Source organism: Cnephaeus nilssonii, assembly GCF_951640355.1.
Source record: "Cnephaeus nilssonii genome assembly, chromosome: 3".
Lineage (NCBI taxonomy): Eukaryota > Metazoa > Chordata > Mammalia > Chiroptera > Vespertilionidae > Cnephaeus > Cnephaeus nilssonii.
Genome location: NC_137074.1, coordinates 49941376 through 49958999, shown reverse-complemented (window position 1 = coordinate 49958999; position 17624 = coordinate 49941376). Strand labels below are relative to the sequence as shown.

Sequence of the window (17624 nt, the reverse complement as noted above, 5' to 3'; positions counted from 1 at the left end):
TGCCCATTTAGGCCTGATCCCAGTAGGATCGGGTTTAAACGGGCAGTCGGACATCCCTGGAGGGGTCCCAGATTGGAGAGGGTGCAGGCTGGCCTGAGGGACACCCCCCACATGCACGAATTTTGTGCACCGGGCCTCTAGTACTATATAATTGACCTATTTAAAGTATAGAATTCAATGTTTCTTTTAGTATATACACAGAACTGCACAACCATCACCATGATCAATTTGAGAACGTTTTTATTATCCCAAAAAGAAACCTTAATTCAGTGCCTGCCCCACCCATGACAAGCACTGGCCCAGAAGGCTGCCACAGAAACACTGTGGCCCATGGGCCCTGATCCCCTCTGCTGGACCTCAGGGATAAATTTGGCTACAGACATCAAGGGAAAAAAAAAGGAAAAAAAAAAAAAAGAAAAAGAAACCTTCTACCTATTAGTAGTTACTCTCCATTACCATCCCACCCCAAGCGCAGCCCTAGACATCTACTAATTTACTTTTTGTCTCTGTAGATTTGCCAATTCTGGATATTTCATATAAATTGAATTATATAATATATGTTTTTTTATTACTGGATTCTTTCATTTAGCATAATAGTTTAGGGCTCACTTATAGTGTGTATCAATACTTCATTCCTTTTGTTTTGTTTGGTTTTGTTAATCCTCACCCGAGGATATTTTTCCATTAATTTTTAGAGAGGGTGGAAAGAAGAGGGAAAGACAGGGAGAAATATCGATGTGAAAGAGAGGCAATGATTGGTTGCCTCCTGCATGCACCCCAACCAGGGCCAGGGAACATGCAACCAAGGTACGTGCCCTTGACTAGAATTGAACACAGAACTCTTCAGTCCTAGGGCTGATGCTCTATCCACTGAGCCAAACTGGCTAGGGCAATACTTCATTCCTTTTTATCACCAAATAATATCCTATATAATAAAGAGCTAATATGCTAATTAGACCAGACAGCGGAACGCTTCCTGAATGACTAGTGGGCGGGGCCATGGGGCCAGGGGCCACGAGGCAGCCAGGGCCTGAGGCAGCCGGGGCTGCGAGGGCCAAGACCCTTGCACGAATTTCTTGCATTGGGCCTCTAGTAAATAAACAAAACCAAAAGGAAAACTCCACATTCAAGGAACTCTAATCCCAGGACTGGAAAATAAAAACATGTGAATGAATATTTGCAAAATAATGAGCTAAATGCAGCATTAAGAGGGAAAAATGGGAGCACTGGTTATGCTGGCCAGCAAATGTAAAGACATTCAGAAGGAATAGCACATATGACCCCAGAGGTATGCAAATAGTGATATTTGGGGAGCAAGGAATATTCCTGTATGTTCAGAAAATAAGGAGTCTATAAGGACTAGCAAAAGATAAGGCTGGAAAGATACATTGAGATGAGAGTCTGGAGGTCTTTTGGACTTGCCTAAGAAGTTTCAACTTAATTTATTGGCAAAGCAAAGCCATAAACACTCATAAGCAGGAGAGTGTTATGTTCAAATCCTCTGGAAGAGCCTTTGGTTGTGTGAAGAGAGGGTGGGCAGATTCATAATCAGGACAGCACACCCTATCTAGTCTGATCTTGGACGCTAAGCAGGGTCGGGCCTAATTAGCACTTGGATGGGAGACCCACACACACATTTACTCTGAATTAAAAGGGATTCCATAGAAAGTGGCCACTCAAGCCCTTTCAATACAGATCACTTTTTCTAAATGGAGTGCTGCACAAAGAACAATCTTGACTTCCTCTGAATTTTATTTCTGCTTTGACATTGCAAGAGCTCTATGTCTTGGTAGTTACTGGCTTGGAACAGTTTGAAAGCCGAGGTTCTGTGGTAGTGGTAAACTAATTTTTTTCCACCAGCTGGAGAAAAATGAAATAAAAAGTCCCATAAATGCTGGTGATTCTTTTGTAGTGAGTGCTTTCTGGACAACCAAAGTAATTTCTCAACAAATATGAGTTTGGAAAGAAACTGGACTGGAAATGCAACTCTGATTCCTGGTTCAATTTTAAGTTTTGAGAGTACCACACTGTGGCCCATCGTGACCATTAACTGTATCACAGTAGCATTTATCTTTTCTAAGGGAAAGCCATTTCGAAAGCCCATCTACACAAACTGTAAGTATATGAAGTTTACTTTTTTTTTCCGAATATTATTTTTCTCCTCCCCCTCTAGCTTCCCGGAGGTGCAATTCACTGAGGTGATTGGCTGAGAGGGAAACCATTGCATTGATCTAAAATTGAGTACTAAATGGTAATTTTCATAGGTGGTAGAGCCCATGGGAGAAACCTGCTCATTGGCATGGAAGCACATGCACTATTGAATTGTCACATGAGTCCTGCCCTATTGTGAGCCATCAAGAAGGAATTTAAGCACCTACATATATAGCAAAATGTTTTGTAAAAGTCTTTCCAACCAATCCTATCTAATAATAGACAAATATGCAAATTGACCATACCTCCGACACACCCACAAGCCACGTCCACAAGCCACGCCCAGCATCCAATCAGAGCGAGTATGCAAATTAACCCAAACCAAGATGGCTACAGCCACAGAGAGCAAGGTTTCCTAGGTAACAGAGGAAGCCAAGCTTTCCACCTGCCCTTGCCAGGCCTAAGCCTCCACGCAAGCTACAAAGTTTCAATTATAGAAGGTAAACAAATTCAAACAAATGGCGGCAGAATGGAGCTTGAGAGAGCAGGCCAGGGTTGCCGCCGGCAACAGGGGAAGCAAAGCTTTCCGCACACCCTGGCCAGGCCCACCCGCTTAAGGCAACAAAGTTTCAATTATAATCCCAACACAAATGGCTACGGGCCTCGGAGGGAGACCCAGGCTTGGCTCCTCTCCAGGCTACAAAGTTTCAATTGTAGAAGGAAAATATATTCTAGATACCAGGGCCTCCGCTTGCATTGCCAGGGGGCGTGGACTGCCTGCAAACCACCACAGGCCCCTCGCTCAGGCCGCCCCACACCCCAAGGGAACCCCCACCTGATCCGAGATGCCCTTCAGGGCAAACCAGCTGGCCCTCACCCCTGTACCAGGCCTCTATCCTATCTAATAAAAGAATAATATGCAGATTGATCATCACTGCAACACACAATATAGCTGACCCCATGTGGTCAAAGATCCTGCCCCCATGTGGACACAAGATGGCCACCACAAGAAGGCCAGCAGGAGAGGGCAGTTGGACATCCCTCGAGGGGTCCCAGATTGGAGAGGGTACAGGCTGGGCTGAGGGACAACCCCCCTCCGTGCATGAATTTCGTGCACCGGGCCTCTAGTTCAAATATAACCTTGTAATGATTTATAACATTGAGGAAGTTACTTTAACAATTCTGTACATCTCTTTAATCACCAGTGAGGATGAACATGTATCCATGTTATTAGCCATTTCTTCCTCTCTGAATGTCATTTACATTTTTATTAACTTGTTTCTAATGTGTTGCTGTTATATTTCTTATTTATTTGTATGAGCTGTTTATTCCTTTGTGATTTTTCCATTGCCTTTATGCACAATTTTTTTCTCATTGCAAAATCATATTATTATTTATTTAATTCTTTAAATATTTCTTTTAATGCTTTTTAAAACCTAATGTTAATTTGGGATATAATTTAAAGTAGAGATCAAACTATCCAATTAGTCCCTAGTTTTCCCAGAATATTTTATTATTTAATATTCCTTTTAGTCACTTATTTCTCAACTCAATGTAACACCACCATTATCATCCCTATATTCATATATATAATTACAATTTTCTCATATGCATAATTTATATTATTTAAATTTTAATATTATATTTATGTTATATACCAGGGGTTAGGAAAATCCGGCCATGTGCCATATACCAGTAAGGCCTGGAAAATCATTTGGTCTGGCCCTACCAAGGCATTAGGGGTGAGTTAATTAAATGTTTGACCAAATATAGCAGACTACTTTTTAATTTAATAATTTTGTATGGCCCACAAATGATATTATAAATATCCAAATGGCCCTTGGCAGAAAAAAGGTTCCCCACTTAGTTATACTATATATTAATTTTTATAAGATTAATATTTTCTATACTACCTACTCTGTTTTATTGATATGCCAGCCTATTCTTGATGTACCACTTGGCTTTAGAAATTAGACTTTTATATGTTTTTATAAGTAGTAATGTTGGCATATCCTTGTTACTCTTCATTTAAAAAATATTAATTTTCTTTCTTGTTTATTCTTCCAGAAAAACTCTAGAATAAATTGTCAGGCTTTTCAAAAAATCCCCTTTGGGAAACATGTATTTGTTTACACACTTTAATCTCCACATTTAAGAACATGTCTTATCTCTCTATATCTTTATGCTTCCTGTTATATCTCTTAGTAAATATTTGTTGTTTTCTGCACTATAAACCCTGCACACTTATTTAAGAAACTAATCCTATACTTTTTTGTATACTTTGTCTAACCGTAGAGTCCAGAATTTTCAGGACAATGTTAAATAATAGTGGTAATAGAAGATAGTTCTACCCAGGCTTCTGAAAACTACTAGAACTATTTTTTAAAATATATATATTTTATTGATGTTTTACAGAGAGGAAGGGAGAGGGAGAGAGAGTTAGAAACATCGATGAGAGAGAAACATCCATCAGCTGCCTCCTGCACACCCCCTACTGGGGATGTGCCCACAACCAAGGTACATGCCCTTGACCGGAATCGAACCTGGGACCCTTCAGTCCGAAGGCTGAGGCTCTATCCACTGAGCCAAACCGGTGAAGGCTAGAACTATTTTTATCCTATCTAATAATAGACAAATATGCAAATTGACCATACCTCTGACACACCCACAAGCCACACCCACAAGCCACGCCCACCATCCAATCAGAGTGAGTATGCAAATTAACCCAAACCAAGATGGCTACAGCCACAGAGCAGAGAGCAAGGTTTCCTAGGTAACAGAGGAAGCCAAGCTTTCTGCCAGCCGTTGCAGGCCTAAGCCTCCACTCAAGCTACAAAGTTTCAATTATAGAAGGCAAACAAATTCAAACAAATGGCGGCAGAATGGAGCTTGAGAGAGCAGGCCAGGGTTGCCGCTGGCAACAGGGGAAGCAAAGCTTTCTGCACACCCTGGCCGGGCCCACCCGCTTAAGGCAACAAAGTTTCAATTATAACCCCAACACAAATGGCTGTGGGCCTCGGAGGGAGCCCCAGGCTTGGCTCTGCTCCTACAAAGTTTCAATTGTAGAAGGAAAATAAATTCCAGATACCAGGGCCTCCGCTTGCGTTGCCAGGGGGCGTGGCCCACCTGCAAACCACCACAGGCCCCTCACTCAGGCCGCCCCACGCCCCAAGGGAACCCCACCCTGATCAGGGACACCCTTCAGGGCAAACCAGCTGGCCCCCACCCCTGTACCAGGCCTCTATCCTATCTAATAAAAGAGTACTATGCAGATTGATCATCACTGCAACACACAATATAGCTGCCCCCATGTGGTCAAAGATCCTGCCTCCATGTGGACACAAGATGGCCACCACAAGATGGCCAGCAGGAGAGGGCAGTTGGGAGGCACCTGGCCTGCAAGGGAGGGCAGTTGGAGGTGATCAACCCTGCAGGAGAGGGCAGTTAGGGGTAACCAGGCCGGCAGAGGAGGGAAGTTGGGGGCAAACAGGCTGGCAGCAGAGTGGTTAGGGGGTGATCAGGCTGGCAGGCAGAAGTGGTTAGGGGCAATCAGGAAGGCAGGCAGGCAAGCAGTTGGGAGCCAGCAGTCCTGGATTGTGAGAGGGATGTCCAACTGCCAGTTTACATGTCCGGGCAGTCGGACATCCCTTGAGGGGTCCCAGATTGGAAAGGGTACAGGCTGGGCTGAGGGACAACCCCCCTCCGTGCACGAATTTCGTGCACCGGGCATCTAGTTAATAAATATAATAAAATATAATAATTATATTTACTTATAAATATAATTTTGAATATTGGTTCAAGGTAGGCTATATCATAAAATTATCCTACTTCCAATAATTAGAAGTGTGTTTTAAAATCCCAAATGGGAGATGCATTTCATTAAACTCCTTCCTGTCACCTACTGAGACAATTATGCTCTTTGTTGTCGTGTGACCAAGTGCTAGTATGTTATATTAATAAACTTGTCATTAAATCATCTTCACATTCTTGATCAAACCCCACTTCCTTTTGGTGGTTTAAAAATTTTACTGAATTAAATTTTTTACTTTTTTATATCTACACTAGAGGCCTGGTACATGAATTTGTGCACAGGTGGGGGCCAGGCCAGCAGGGGGAGGGGCCGAGGGCAGTTGGCCAGATGGCCCCACCCCCAATCAGGGTGTTAGGGGCCAATCGGGTGCCAGGCCTGTTGGGGGGTGGGGCCGATCAGGGCCTGGATCAGGCTGGTTGGCTGCCACAGTGCACATCATAGCCACAGGTCATTCTGGCCATTCTCTCCCTTACACTTTTCCAGTTGCTAGACTTTTATATATATACTAGGGTCCCGGTGCACGAAATTCGTGCACTGGTGGTCAGGGGTCCCTCAGCCCAACCTGCCCCCTCTCACATACTGGGAGCCCTCAGGGGATGTCCTACTGACGGCTTGGGCCCGCACCCCACAGGGAGCGTACCTAAGCCACAGCCTGGCCTCCCTTTGTGGGAGACAACCGGGCTGGTCAGGGGAAGGCACCAGCCCCATCACCCCACTGCTGTAGCCACTGTCAGTCACCGCAGCCACGAAGGTGTTTTCATCAACACGGACTCCAGTCCCTTCACCAAGAAAAAATGACAACTTTCTTTAAGCATTTTCAAGATGTGTCTTTTATAGGATATGGATTTCTTTATTTATTTTTTATCCTCACCTGAGGGTATGTTTTCATTGACTTTTAGAGAATGTGGAAGAGAAAGAGAAAGACAGAGAGAAATAATTTGATTGGTTGCCTCCTGCATGAGCCCTGATCTGGGCCCCGGCCAGAGAGGAGCCTGCAACCTAGGTACATGCCTTTGATCAGAATCAAACCCAGACCCTGCTGTCTGCAGGCTGAGGTATTATCCACTGAGTCAAACTGGCTAGGACAGGATATGACATTTCTTAGCCTTCCAGCAGCAGACCTTCATTTTTTTCTCCAGAAGCGTGGTGGAAAAACCCTAGATCACCTTTTTGGATTCTTATTACCCAAGTTACTAAGAATATTACCAGTGGCATACAGGAAGCTTAGCCAATGTGCAGTCAGAAAAGGTGTTTCCTCTATAGTTCACACCAATGGAGTGCTGGGCCCTGACCAGGCCTAAAGCCTCTAGCCGAAGCTTTAGGCCTGGGCAGCCTCTCCAGCTCCCTCTGATCACCGGCTCAGCCCCTGCCCAGGCATGCCCAGACCGAAAGCCTCTTGGGCAGGAGCGGACCCCCAGCTCCCTGCAATCAATCGCAGGGGTCCGCTGGTATACCAGGCCGAAGCAACCCCCAGCTCCCTGCCCAGGTGATCAATCGCAGGGAGTCTGCTGGTGTACCAGCCTGAAGAAACCCAAAGCTCCCTGCTTTCAATGGCAGGGGGTCCTCTCACCACGCCCACCATCCAATCAGAACAAGGAGCTGGGTGTCTGCCACACCCACCATCCATCGAAAGCGGGGAGCTGGGTGTCTGCTCTGGCTCCAGGCCAAAAGCCTCTGGCGGAGGCTTTCGGTCTGATGCCAGAGTGAACCCCAGCTCCCTGCAATCCATTTGCAGGGGGTCAGCTCAGGTAGCCTATGTATGCAAATTAACTGCCATCTTGGTTGGGTTTATTTGCATACTCACTCTGATTGGATGGTGGATGTGGCTTGGCTGGTGGGCGTGGCTTGGGTGTAGCGAATGTGCGGTCAATTTGCATATTACTGTTTTATTAGGTAGGACTATATATAGAATTCATGCATGGGTGGGGTCCGGGCGGCCCAGCCCTGATCAGGGCCCAATTAGGGCCAGGCCGCTGTGGGGGGGAGGGGTCACAGGCAATTGGCTGGCGGGCCCTGCCCCCAGTTACAGTGGTGGGGAGCAGTTGAGGGCAAGTGACTGGGGGCAGGGCCATGGGTGGTTGGCTGGCTGGCCCTGCCCCTTATTGGTGGGGGGGCCATCAGGGGCGGGACAAGCCAGGGGGAGGGGCTGTGGGCAGTTGTCCATCTGGTCCTGCCCCTGATTGGAGTGGGGGTGCCATCATGGGCAGGGCCAGCCAGGGGGAGGGGCCGCAGGAGGTTGGCCGGCCGGCCCCACCCCGGATCAGCTGGTTCGCTGGCCTCAGTGGGCGTCATAGCAACTGGTCATTACAGCATTCCGGTCGCTGGCTTTTTATAGATATAGGTATTTCACAAGAGGGATATATTACATTAGCTAGTGCTTCAATTTGAATTGTAGCTACAGAGTCCTTTTGCTTAAATTGAGTTTTTTAGAGCTGGATTAGTTACATCATAGTGATTTAAAGATTTTGGGTAAGCTCAAACCCCTATGTCAAACATAGCTGATAATTTAAAATGAAAGAAGTTCTAACCAATAGAATAAATCATATTTTCCAAGGTTATATAAGTTAAAAGTTATTGGAACTACTATTCAAATATACAAGCAATTTTATATTGATACAATAGAAAAGTCTTTGCCCTTCTTAAAAGCCTTTGGCAGAAGATCAACTTATGATGAGATATATAAAAAAGTACAGATTAAATTTTTTTCAACCACAGTTTACATTCAACACTATTCTGCACAGCAAATTGGGCAGAAAATCACGCACTTTACAGAGTGGTCTCCTGTTGCCCCAAATACCCACTTAGCCCCAAACACATACATCATTTCATTATTAACTATACTTCCTATGCTGTAATCCACATCCACATGACTATTCTGTACTGCTGATTTGTAGTGCTTAATCCCTTCTCCCTTTTCACCCAGTTCCCCAACCCTCCTCCCCTCTGGCAACTGTCTATCTGTTCTCAGTACAGGTTAAATTTTTATAGAAACAGGTGTGAATATTCACTTATCTGAAAATAATCTGTAATGGTTTGCCCAGGACTTTTCTTTCCAAATCACCTGTATAAACAGCCTGATTCTTTAAATTTCCTCATCAATAGTGACTAACGAAGGAGGGCAGCATTCATTTCAGTTGTTCATTACATTTTCCAATCAAAGCTGAATTAAAGAAGAGAACCTTATAATTTTGTTTCCACACTGCTCATTCATGCACTGGCTGCTTTTCAGATCATTAGTCTGAGGACAGTGTGATATGCACTCAGTTGCTAGTGAGCACCAGGCCTTTATTAGGATGAACGTTTGGGGCATCATCTTCCCAACATCTGGGTCCCTGGGACTTGGAAACAATGAAGTAAATGAACAATCCACATAGTCATTTCCTGGGATCTTCTTGTCACCAAGCTGCTCAGATTGCTTATTTTGGGGAGAGGCAGCCCCAGGTTTTCTCCTCTTTGCCTCACGTCCTTCCTGAGCAAGCCTGGGTATTCTCCAGGAGGCTCTGTATCTAGCTGTGTATATAAAGTGAAGTGTAGATTAATATGACGGTGGGTGTAGATGAACAAGGGTGAAACCAGAGCTCTGGTTGTTTAAAATATTAGGGCCTGCAGTAGAGGAACAGTTGCCGTTGATTTCTCCTTGATATGACCTATGTAGAGTTGAGGGCCAGTAGACCATCAACACTGGAATAATGAGCATAAGAGAAAACCTAGTTTGTTTATAAATTTTGTTTGTTTGTTTGTTAATCCTCACCAGAGGACATTTTTTCATTGATTTTTAGGGAGAGTAGAAGGAAGAGGGAAAGACAGAGAGAGAAACATCAGTGTGAGAGAAACACATTGACTGGTTGCCTCCTGCACGAGCCCTCTCCAGGGCCTGGGCTAGGGAGGAGCTTGCAACCAAGGTAGATGCCCTTGACTGGAATTGAACCCAGGACCCTTTAGTCCGCAGGCGGATGCTCTATCCACTGAGCCAAACTGGCTAGGGCTGTTTATAAATTTTGAGGATTATGAGAATCATTGATGTCATGGAAACACTGATTAAGTGCTGAAGTACTATTTCTATCAAAGAATTTCCAATGCACCATCTCTAAAGTACCTAAAATCTCTGATGGACACAGGAGTGGATGAGGTTTGGGGTAAGAGCAGTAATGTTGGCACATTGCATTATGGGAAGTTTAGCTCCCAAAAGTAAAGTAGTTTTGCAGGCTGGGGAGAGAGAACCCAGCAGATGTGCAGGCTAGTTTCTCATTTACTCTTTCAATTGAGAGCCCCAGCGAGAAGCAAGTACAAAGTCACTTTCAAGTGGTTACAGTCTAGTTGATACATAAATGAAGAGCATGCAAAGATCATGATACACACCATATGAAATAAAATTTTGTAAAGGAGAATTGGGGAACTTTAAAGTCATATTTGAACTGGGCTTTATTTTGAAGAATTGCAACTTGCCAAGAGAGGAAAAATACCATCTACACAGGGAATTCTGTGAACAGAGGGACAGAAGGTGGAAAGTGTTGGGCCTCAGGAAGCAGCAGGTTTATGGTTGAACTTCCCTGGGCAGGTAAGGAAGAGCAATCAGAGGTCAGTTTAGAAAGGCTAATTGGAACCATATTGTGGAAGGCCATGAATTGAAGACCCTTGGATGCATTCTGTAGGCAACGAAGAAGAATGAGGTACTATCAAGAGGACTGACTGTCCATGAATGCACGACTCAGTAGACACATGGTCTGTCTGGTGACCATTTACATGGACTGATCACTGCAAAAGGTCCTGCTGCCACTCCCCCCGCCAGGACTCCTCAATTGAGGTAGCTCCTTTATGGAAGTTACTATAGTACACTTATTAGCAGCTTTCTATACCCAGCCTTTCGAGGAAAGACTTTAAAATATCACCTTTGTCTTATAAGCATTCGAACATATTTTGAAACATATGAGGATATTTCAAAACATCCAAAGATGTATCTAGTATTTGCCCAACAGAGATAATTGATTCTGCAATGTGTGCCAAATTATATGAAACATTCCTTTAGCATCTAAAAGTAATGTTTGGTGTTTCTTCAGATGTATTCTCATTGCTGCTGATAACTGTCTTGGGCCTCACAGTTTTCATTCTGTTTTCTGATTTTCAAGATATATACCGAGGGATGGAGGTAAGTGGTATTCATTTGCACATCTGTTATGACTCACATGTGCAGTGGGACCATATTTGCATTGTAATTTCAAATTCTGTTGTTACCATAGTCTCTCTGATCACTGAGAGACTATTCCCATTTACTAGAAGTGCAAATTATATATATATATATATATATATATATATATATATATATATATATATATGAGATACTTTATTCTTCAATGTTATATGGGTATAATAAATTTTATGCATTAAATTCAATAATTATTTTTTTAAGTTTAATATTTTAAAACATATAGTCAAAATCCTTCATACCATAGCTGTGAGGACTAAGAAAAAGTAGACTTATAGGCCAATCATATTTCTATCTATTGGAAACTGACTGTAAGGAGTTTGATTACAGTAGACACCATTTGACCCAGGGTGCAGTGGGTTAAAATTAAATTTATTAGAGGTTAGTGAGCTCGTTCTTGGACCCAACACTGTGGGAGAAATAAAAAAGCATTGACCCACTACCATATCTTACAACCTCTCCAGACAGCCCTTGCACCTAGTGTGTGGTTTTTCACAACCGAGAGAAAGGCTGCCTCCACTTGGGGGAAAAATAACTCATATCAGAATAGAGATGAGAATTAAAAGTGAGCATTTTGATACTGTGGAGGACCTGTAGTTTAGTCCTAAAGGAAGCTCAGTCCTCTACATAGTTAGCCATATTCTACCATTTGGGATCAGAAATGGGGCTATGTAGTATTTTTATGTGTGTTTTGGGGTGTTTTTTTTTGTGTGTGTATTTTTGTTTGTTTGTTTGTTTGTTTTTTGCTATGGAGGCAGCCATGGGAAGTTGTAGCTCTTACACTCATTAAATAAGTGTAGTTGGTTGTCAATATGTACCCTTCGATCCTTAAAAGGAGGTGGCTTGGGCAGGTTTGACTTTCATCCAGCCATTGGTTTAGGGCTGGGAAGATGTGTTCAGAAAATGTTCCCTTCACTTCCATTAAAATAAACTTGAACTTCTGCCCCCTTATGTTTACTCATAGGTCAATTTTACTGAAAGAATGAATTTCAAGTAGATTTAGCTTTGGGGGAATTAGAAGCAATAGTGTAATTAGATGAATGATTTAATCATATACCCTTTTTGCTGTATTTCAAAAGACAAAAATGAAGAGAGACACACAGGCTTCCAAATGCCCTGTCTCACGCCTGCGGTCCAGGGCACATTTACTCCATGTCTGTCATCAGGCACTGGAGGGAGCACAGGACAAGAGGCAGTCAGTTCTCATTTGAATTCTGGCTCTGCCTTTTATTTATTGGCTTTGAGTCTTGGGCAACGTACTGACCTTCTCATCTGTAAAGTGCTGAAAATAATGCCCACCTCCTAGCTCAGAGAGTTGTTACAAATATGTAAATTAAATAAGTTTATTCAAAGTATAAGGTATGAAAAGTCTAATAGTAGAATTCCTTTTTCCACAGTTCATCCCAACCACAACATCATGGAGGATTTCAATTTTGGTGGCAGCCCTCATCCAGTTCTGCGTGGCCTTCTTTGTAGAGGTAAAGTGATTTCTCTGTGGTTCCTATTATTCTACCAAGGAGATAAACAAATCAAGGGACTCATTCTCCACAGGTGTTCATTTTTTAGAGCGAACACCTTTGTCCCCAATAGTGCTAGTTAAGAAGGGTTTGTAAAAACTGTGCATGTACCCTTTGGGGGAAACTTCTTATAGAATGATTTATAATTCTTTGAAGGCCGCATAGAAATGCCCTCGTTGTCTGTAGCATAGAAAGCAAACCATGAAATTAGCTCTAATTTTGCCTCACTTGAAGGCACTGTATTGTACTTTTCTAGTGGTCTCAATTATCCCTTAGAGACTAGACCAGGTGACCTTCCAGCTTGGAAATTCAATGAGACCGTTTACAGTGATGCTCTGTCTTCAGGAGGCCTTCCTTAATTAAGAGAGAAGAGAAGCCATTGCTCATTCTAGTCAATTCTTGTCCTGGAAGGTCTTCTCTGACAGCATTTCTCTTCTACTTAGTGTCACTAAATCACTTTACCTACTCAGTGAAAGCTTCGGGTTCTATATTTTTTAAAGGGTAGTTGTTTGTTGTTGTTTTCTTTAAAAAAAAAAAAGATTCATGTACCATATGTTCTTTGGGAAAGGGAATCAACCAAATTTTTAAACACACACACACACACACACACACACACACACACACTCACACACTCCAGTGAATGCAACCAATATAAAATTTCTCATACTCTTTAACTGAGAAATTCTACTTCTGAAACTATATTAAAAAAACAAATGAGAGAAAAAAAGCTATGAAGGTATTATCATAGTATTACCTACAGTGGTAAAATATTAGACTGGACTCACATGTTCTAAAGATGTTGTTTGTTTAAATAGTTATACAGAAATTTGAAGAGATGCTATACAATCATTAAAAAGGAGTATTAAGAAGACTGTAGCTACAAATTACATATGAAAGTCTAGTATAAGCAAAAGTGGAATGCAAATTTTGACAAGTTCTGTTATATGTAAAAATCGTGTGCATGTGAGCCTAGAAAAAAAAGAGCCCCAAATGGAAAACAAAATCTATTTGATGGCAAGAGTCCATCTATTCATTCAACAAGCCTTTATTTGTCATCTTCTAGGTGGCATATGGCAGGTAGCAGTGATTTTTCTTTTCTTGATTTTGAGTACATTATTGAGTACAATATCTGGTGATCGCTGGCAGTAAACTAATTCTAAGTGAATCGTTAGCCAGAATTTAACTAGGAATCTGTGGAAATGAAAGGCTGTATACATTCAGCAGATTTCTGAGAACACCAATACACTTGCTTCTCAAGGGAAAGAGAGGGGAGCTGCTAGACTTGATGGGGCCTGCAGGGGGGAGAAGCCAGCACAGCAGCAGCAACAAGCACATCTCAGAGGGCGGGGAGCAGCTTTGGGGAGAAACCAGCGTCCAGGCAGCAGGGGAAGTGGATGATGGTTTGTTTTTTCCCACTGGATTTCCCAGGATGCCATCCTTCAAAATCGAGAGCTCTGGCTATTGATCAAAAATAAATTTGGATTCTGTTCGAAAAGTCAATATAGGAACTGGCAAAAGAAGCTGGCAGAAGACTCCACCTGGCCTCCCACAAACAGGACGGACTATTCAGGTGATGGCCAAAATGGGTTCTACATCAACCGAGGCTATGAAAGCCCTGAACCGCTTCCAAAGGGAAAGCTCCAACAGGGAGGCCAAACCACAGAACAGCATTTTTGGACCAGACTGTAATCAGAATTGTTGTTGTACATGCTTAACAGCATCCCCTTTTCCCCAGAAACTACAGTACTGTGGAGAGGTGAGGGTAGCTTACCCTTATCTGTTCTCTCTCCAGCTGAGGACTCAAAACGTATTTCTCAGTGTACTGAGCTTTGCGACAAAGAACCTTAACTATGCTTATTTTGACTGTATCCTACCCTTTGCCACTTGAGGGGAAAAATACATTGCCTGGATTATCGATTTTTAAAAAAATAAACTTTATTCACATTACATAGTATTATCCTGGTTAAAATGTACATCTTTTGTCAGCAGTGAAATTAATGGTATGAACATCACTTAAAAAAAAAAAAGAAAAATTAAAAAAGAATCTTGTCTTTGAAAGTTTCACAAATATATTTTTATTTTCATCTAAAATAAAAGCATTTGAAAAACACACCCTTCTCTGAATAAATTGTCACAAGTTTATTTAACCTTACATTCACTTGCGAAGAACATTTATGTACAAGTATTTTTTCAAGGTCATGAAATTCCTTTTGCTCCTTTTGTACGTTTGTAAGAGAGAAACAAGAATTGACATTTACTTAGAAAATTCAGCTCTAACTGTGGTGACCTGGAGCTGTGTGGCAGTGGAGAATGATGGAGGTGTCTGTTTATCGCATATAATCTGGGCTTGGGCACAACTAGCATCTAAGCAAACTCCACCAAAGATGGCATTTCCCAAAACATATTGTTTGGGGGCCAATGAGCTATGTCCAGAGTAGATCACAAAGGCAATGAAATAAACGATTAAAATGTACTTTTACATTAAAGAAGCACAGCACCTTTATTTACTCTTCATGACTGACAGGTGAAATCCTTAAATTGTCGTGTGTTTTTAACTCTAAAAGTTGGCCCAAAGTCTGTATTACTCATCTTAAAACACAATCCTAGGGGAGGGATGGACCCATAATGTTTGTATCTACACCATGACAATTTTCAGGCTACTAAAGAATTTTAAGTTTCATTTCATCTTTTCATTATCTAAATCAGTTATTCAATGCACATTAACCACAAGAAGGGGTCCATCCTTTACAAATATATTGTGTACACTATTCTCTTTAGTACATATCAACTCCACTGTGACCTGAGAGGATATTTATTCCTAGTGAACATTGTATATTATCTACTAGGCATTATTTGTAACAATAAATCTAATTTTGCTAACTTAACAGAACTTTAACAGTTCATAGGCAATTAGGTAACCATCCCATTCCATGAGTGCCAATTATACGCCAAACACTGATGTATGCTTTCAATAATGTATTTACAATTCTGAAATCTCTACAAGTAAAAACAATTTTTTTTACATTTCATTAATTTGTTTCTGTAAATAGGATTAAAGGCTTTGTTACACAAACCAATAGCATAAATGCAAATTTTTATTAAAACAACCTTTTACATTTACATTTCATTTGCAAAACCTTGTTTTTATTTTGGTGCACAGCTCTTGGAGAATGATAATTTTCAAAATGTGTCTTATTTAGTGGCTACTGATAAATGATAAAAAGATAAAATATATTTATCTTATGGTTAAAAATCATATGTCAACATAAAAAATATGTAATTCGGGCATTTAATAATTTGACCATTAGCACAAGAGGATTCAACTGATACCCTATGACAGATAGCATAACAAGATTTCTAAAAATCTTGATTTAATAAATGTACACCTTTTTTTTGCCCCAGTTTTTCCAACAACCTTTTTGGTGATATCTGATAGGTGATCATTTTATTTCACAGATTTCTTTGGAAGTAGAATATGTTAAAGTTGAAGTCTATACTTAACTTTGCTAAATATATGATCAGAGAAAGGTTTAATAGTCTTGGGGAAAAACTTTGATAAAAGCACAATGAGCATGGCCACATATCAAATGATCACCTATTGCAGTGATTTTCAACCTTTTTCATCTCGTGGTACACATAAACTGCTAAAATTCTGTGGTATACCAAAAAATATATGTTTTCCTGATCTGACAACAAAATAGGTATAATTTTGATTCATTTACACTGATGGCTATTGTTGTGTTGGCTGTTGTCATTTTTTTATTTGACAATCTACAGGAAAAGAGGTCGGTGCCCCTGACTAAATAGTCGGGTACTGCATGTTTTAAATTTTCCTGCGGCACACCACACATTGGTTGAAAATTGCTGACCTATAAAAAAACTGCCCATCAACAGAAGTGGCCATTTTTATGGGAACACTGATAACTAACTGTGATCTTACTTTCAAGGGTGAAAATTATTGGAGCCTTGAACACTACTTATGTGAAAAATTAATCCATAAATTTATAAAAGTACATAAGTGAAATAAGCCTGTCAGAGAAAGACAAGTTTCATATGATCTCACTTATATATGTGGTATCTAATGAACAAACTAAACTGATGAACAAGATAGATCCAGAGACGTGGAAGCATGGAACAGGCTGAAGAATCTCAGAGAGAAGAGGGGAGGGGGGTCAGGAAGAGATTAACCAAAGAACTCATATGCATATATGCATAACCCATGAACATGGACAATAGTAAGGTGAAGGTAGGTGGGGGGTGGAGCTCTATCTATCATACTAGTGGCCCGGTGAACAAAATTCGTGCACGGGGGGTGGTGTCCCTCAGCCCGGCCTGCATCCTCTCCAATATGGGACCCCTCAGGGGATGTCTGACTGCAGTTGGACATCCCTCTCACAATCTGGGCCCACTAGCTCCTTACCGCTCACCTGCCTGCCTGCCTGATCACCCCTAACCACTCTGCCTGCCAGCCTGCTCGCCCCCAACTGCCCCCCCCCCCGCTGGCCTGCTTGCCCCCAACTGCCCCCCCCCGCTGGCCTGATCACCCCCAATTGCCCTCCCCTCCTGGCCTGATCTCCCCTAACCGCATCTGCCTCAGCCCCATCACCAGGGCTTTGTCCGGAAGGATGTCCGCAAGGTCTCCCAGAAGGTCTCCTGGTCTAATTAGCATATCACCCTTTTATTAGTAGAGATTCCTAGTTCCTTCATTGCACTCACCCTCAATGTTTACTTGAACTTTTCCTTTATCTAATGCCATGCTTTTGATGATGTCATTGGCTGCTAGTGTGTTTTGTAAAGCAGTGCTATGCTACAATGTCCAAAAAAATCTTAGGGTATAGAGACCTACAACCATTTTTCACCACCTGCTGCCAACAAGAATTCTACTGGAAAGGTATTAAAAAGTAATTTGTTTCATTCAACACATAATCAATAAAATGCAAGA

General features: G+C 42.0%; 1 protein-coding gene across 1 annotated transcript in view; it reads left to right on the top strand.

Annotated features, from left to right (window-relative positions):
* The window catches only part of ATP13A5 (ATPase 13A5), a gene marked incomplete at both ends in the record, with an annotated part of 105858 nt that extends 91487 nt beyond the window's left edge, over positions 1-14371 (top strand). Inside the window, 4 exons of the mRNA XM_079767425.1 lie at positions 1913-2115; positions 11020-11108; positions 12563-12643; positions 14111-14371. Coding sequence (XP_079623551.1) covers positions 1913-2115; positions 11020-11108; positions 12563-12643; positions 14111-14371 — 634 coding nt within the window. The remainder of the gene's footprint in view (positions 1-1912; positions 2116-11019; positions 11109-12562; positions 12644-14110) is intronic.
* Positions 14372-17624: the final 3253 nt, after the last annotated feature.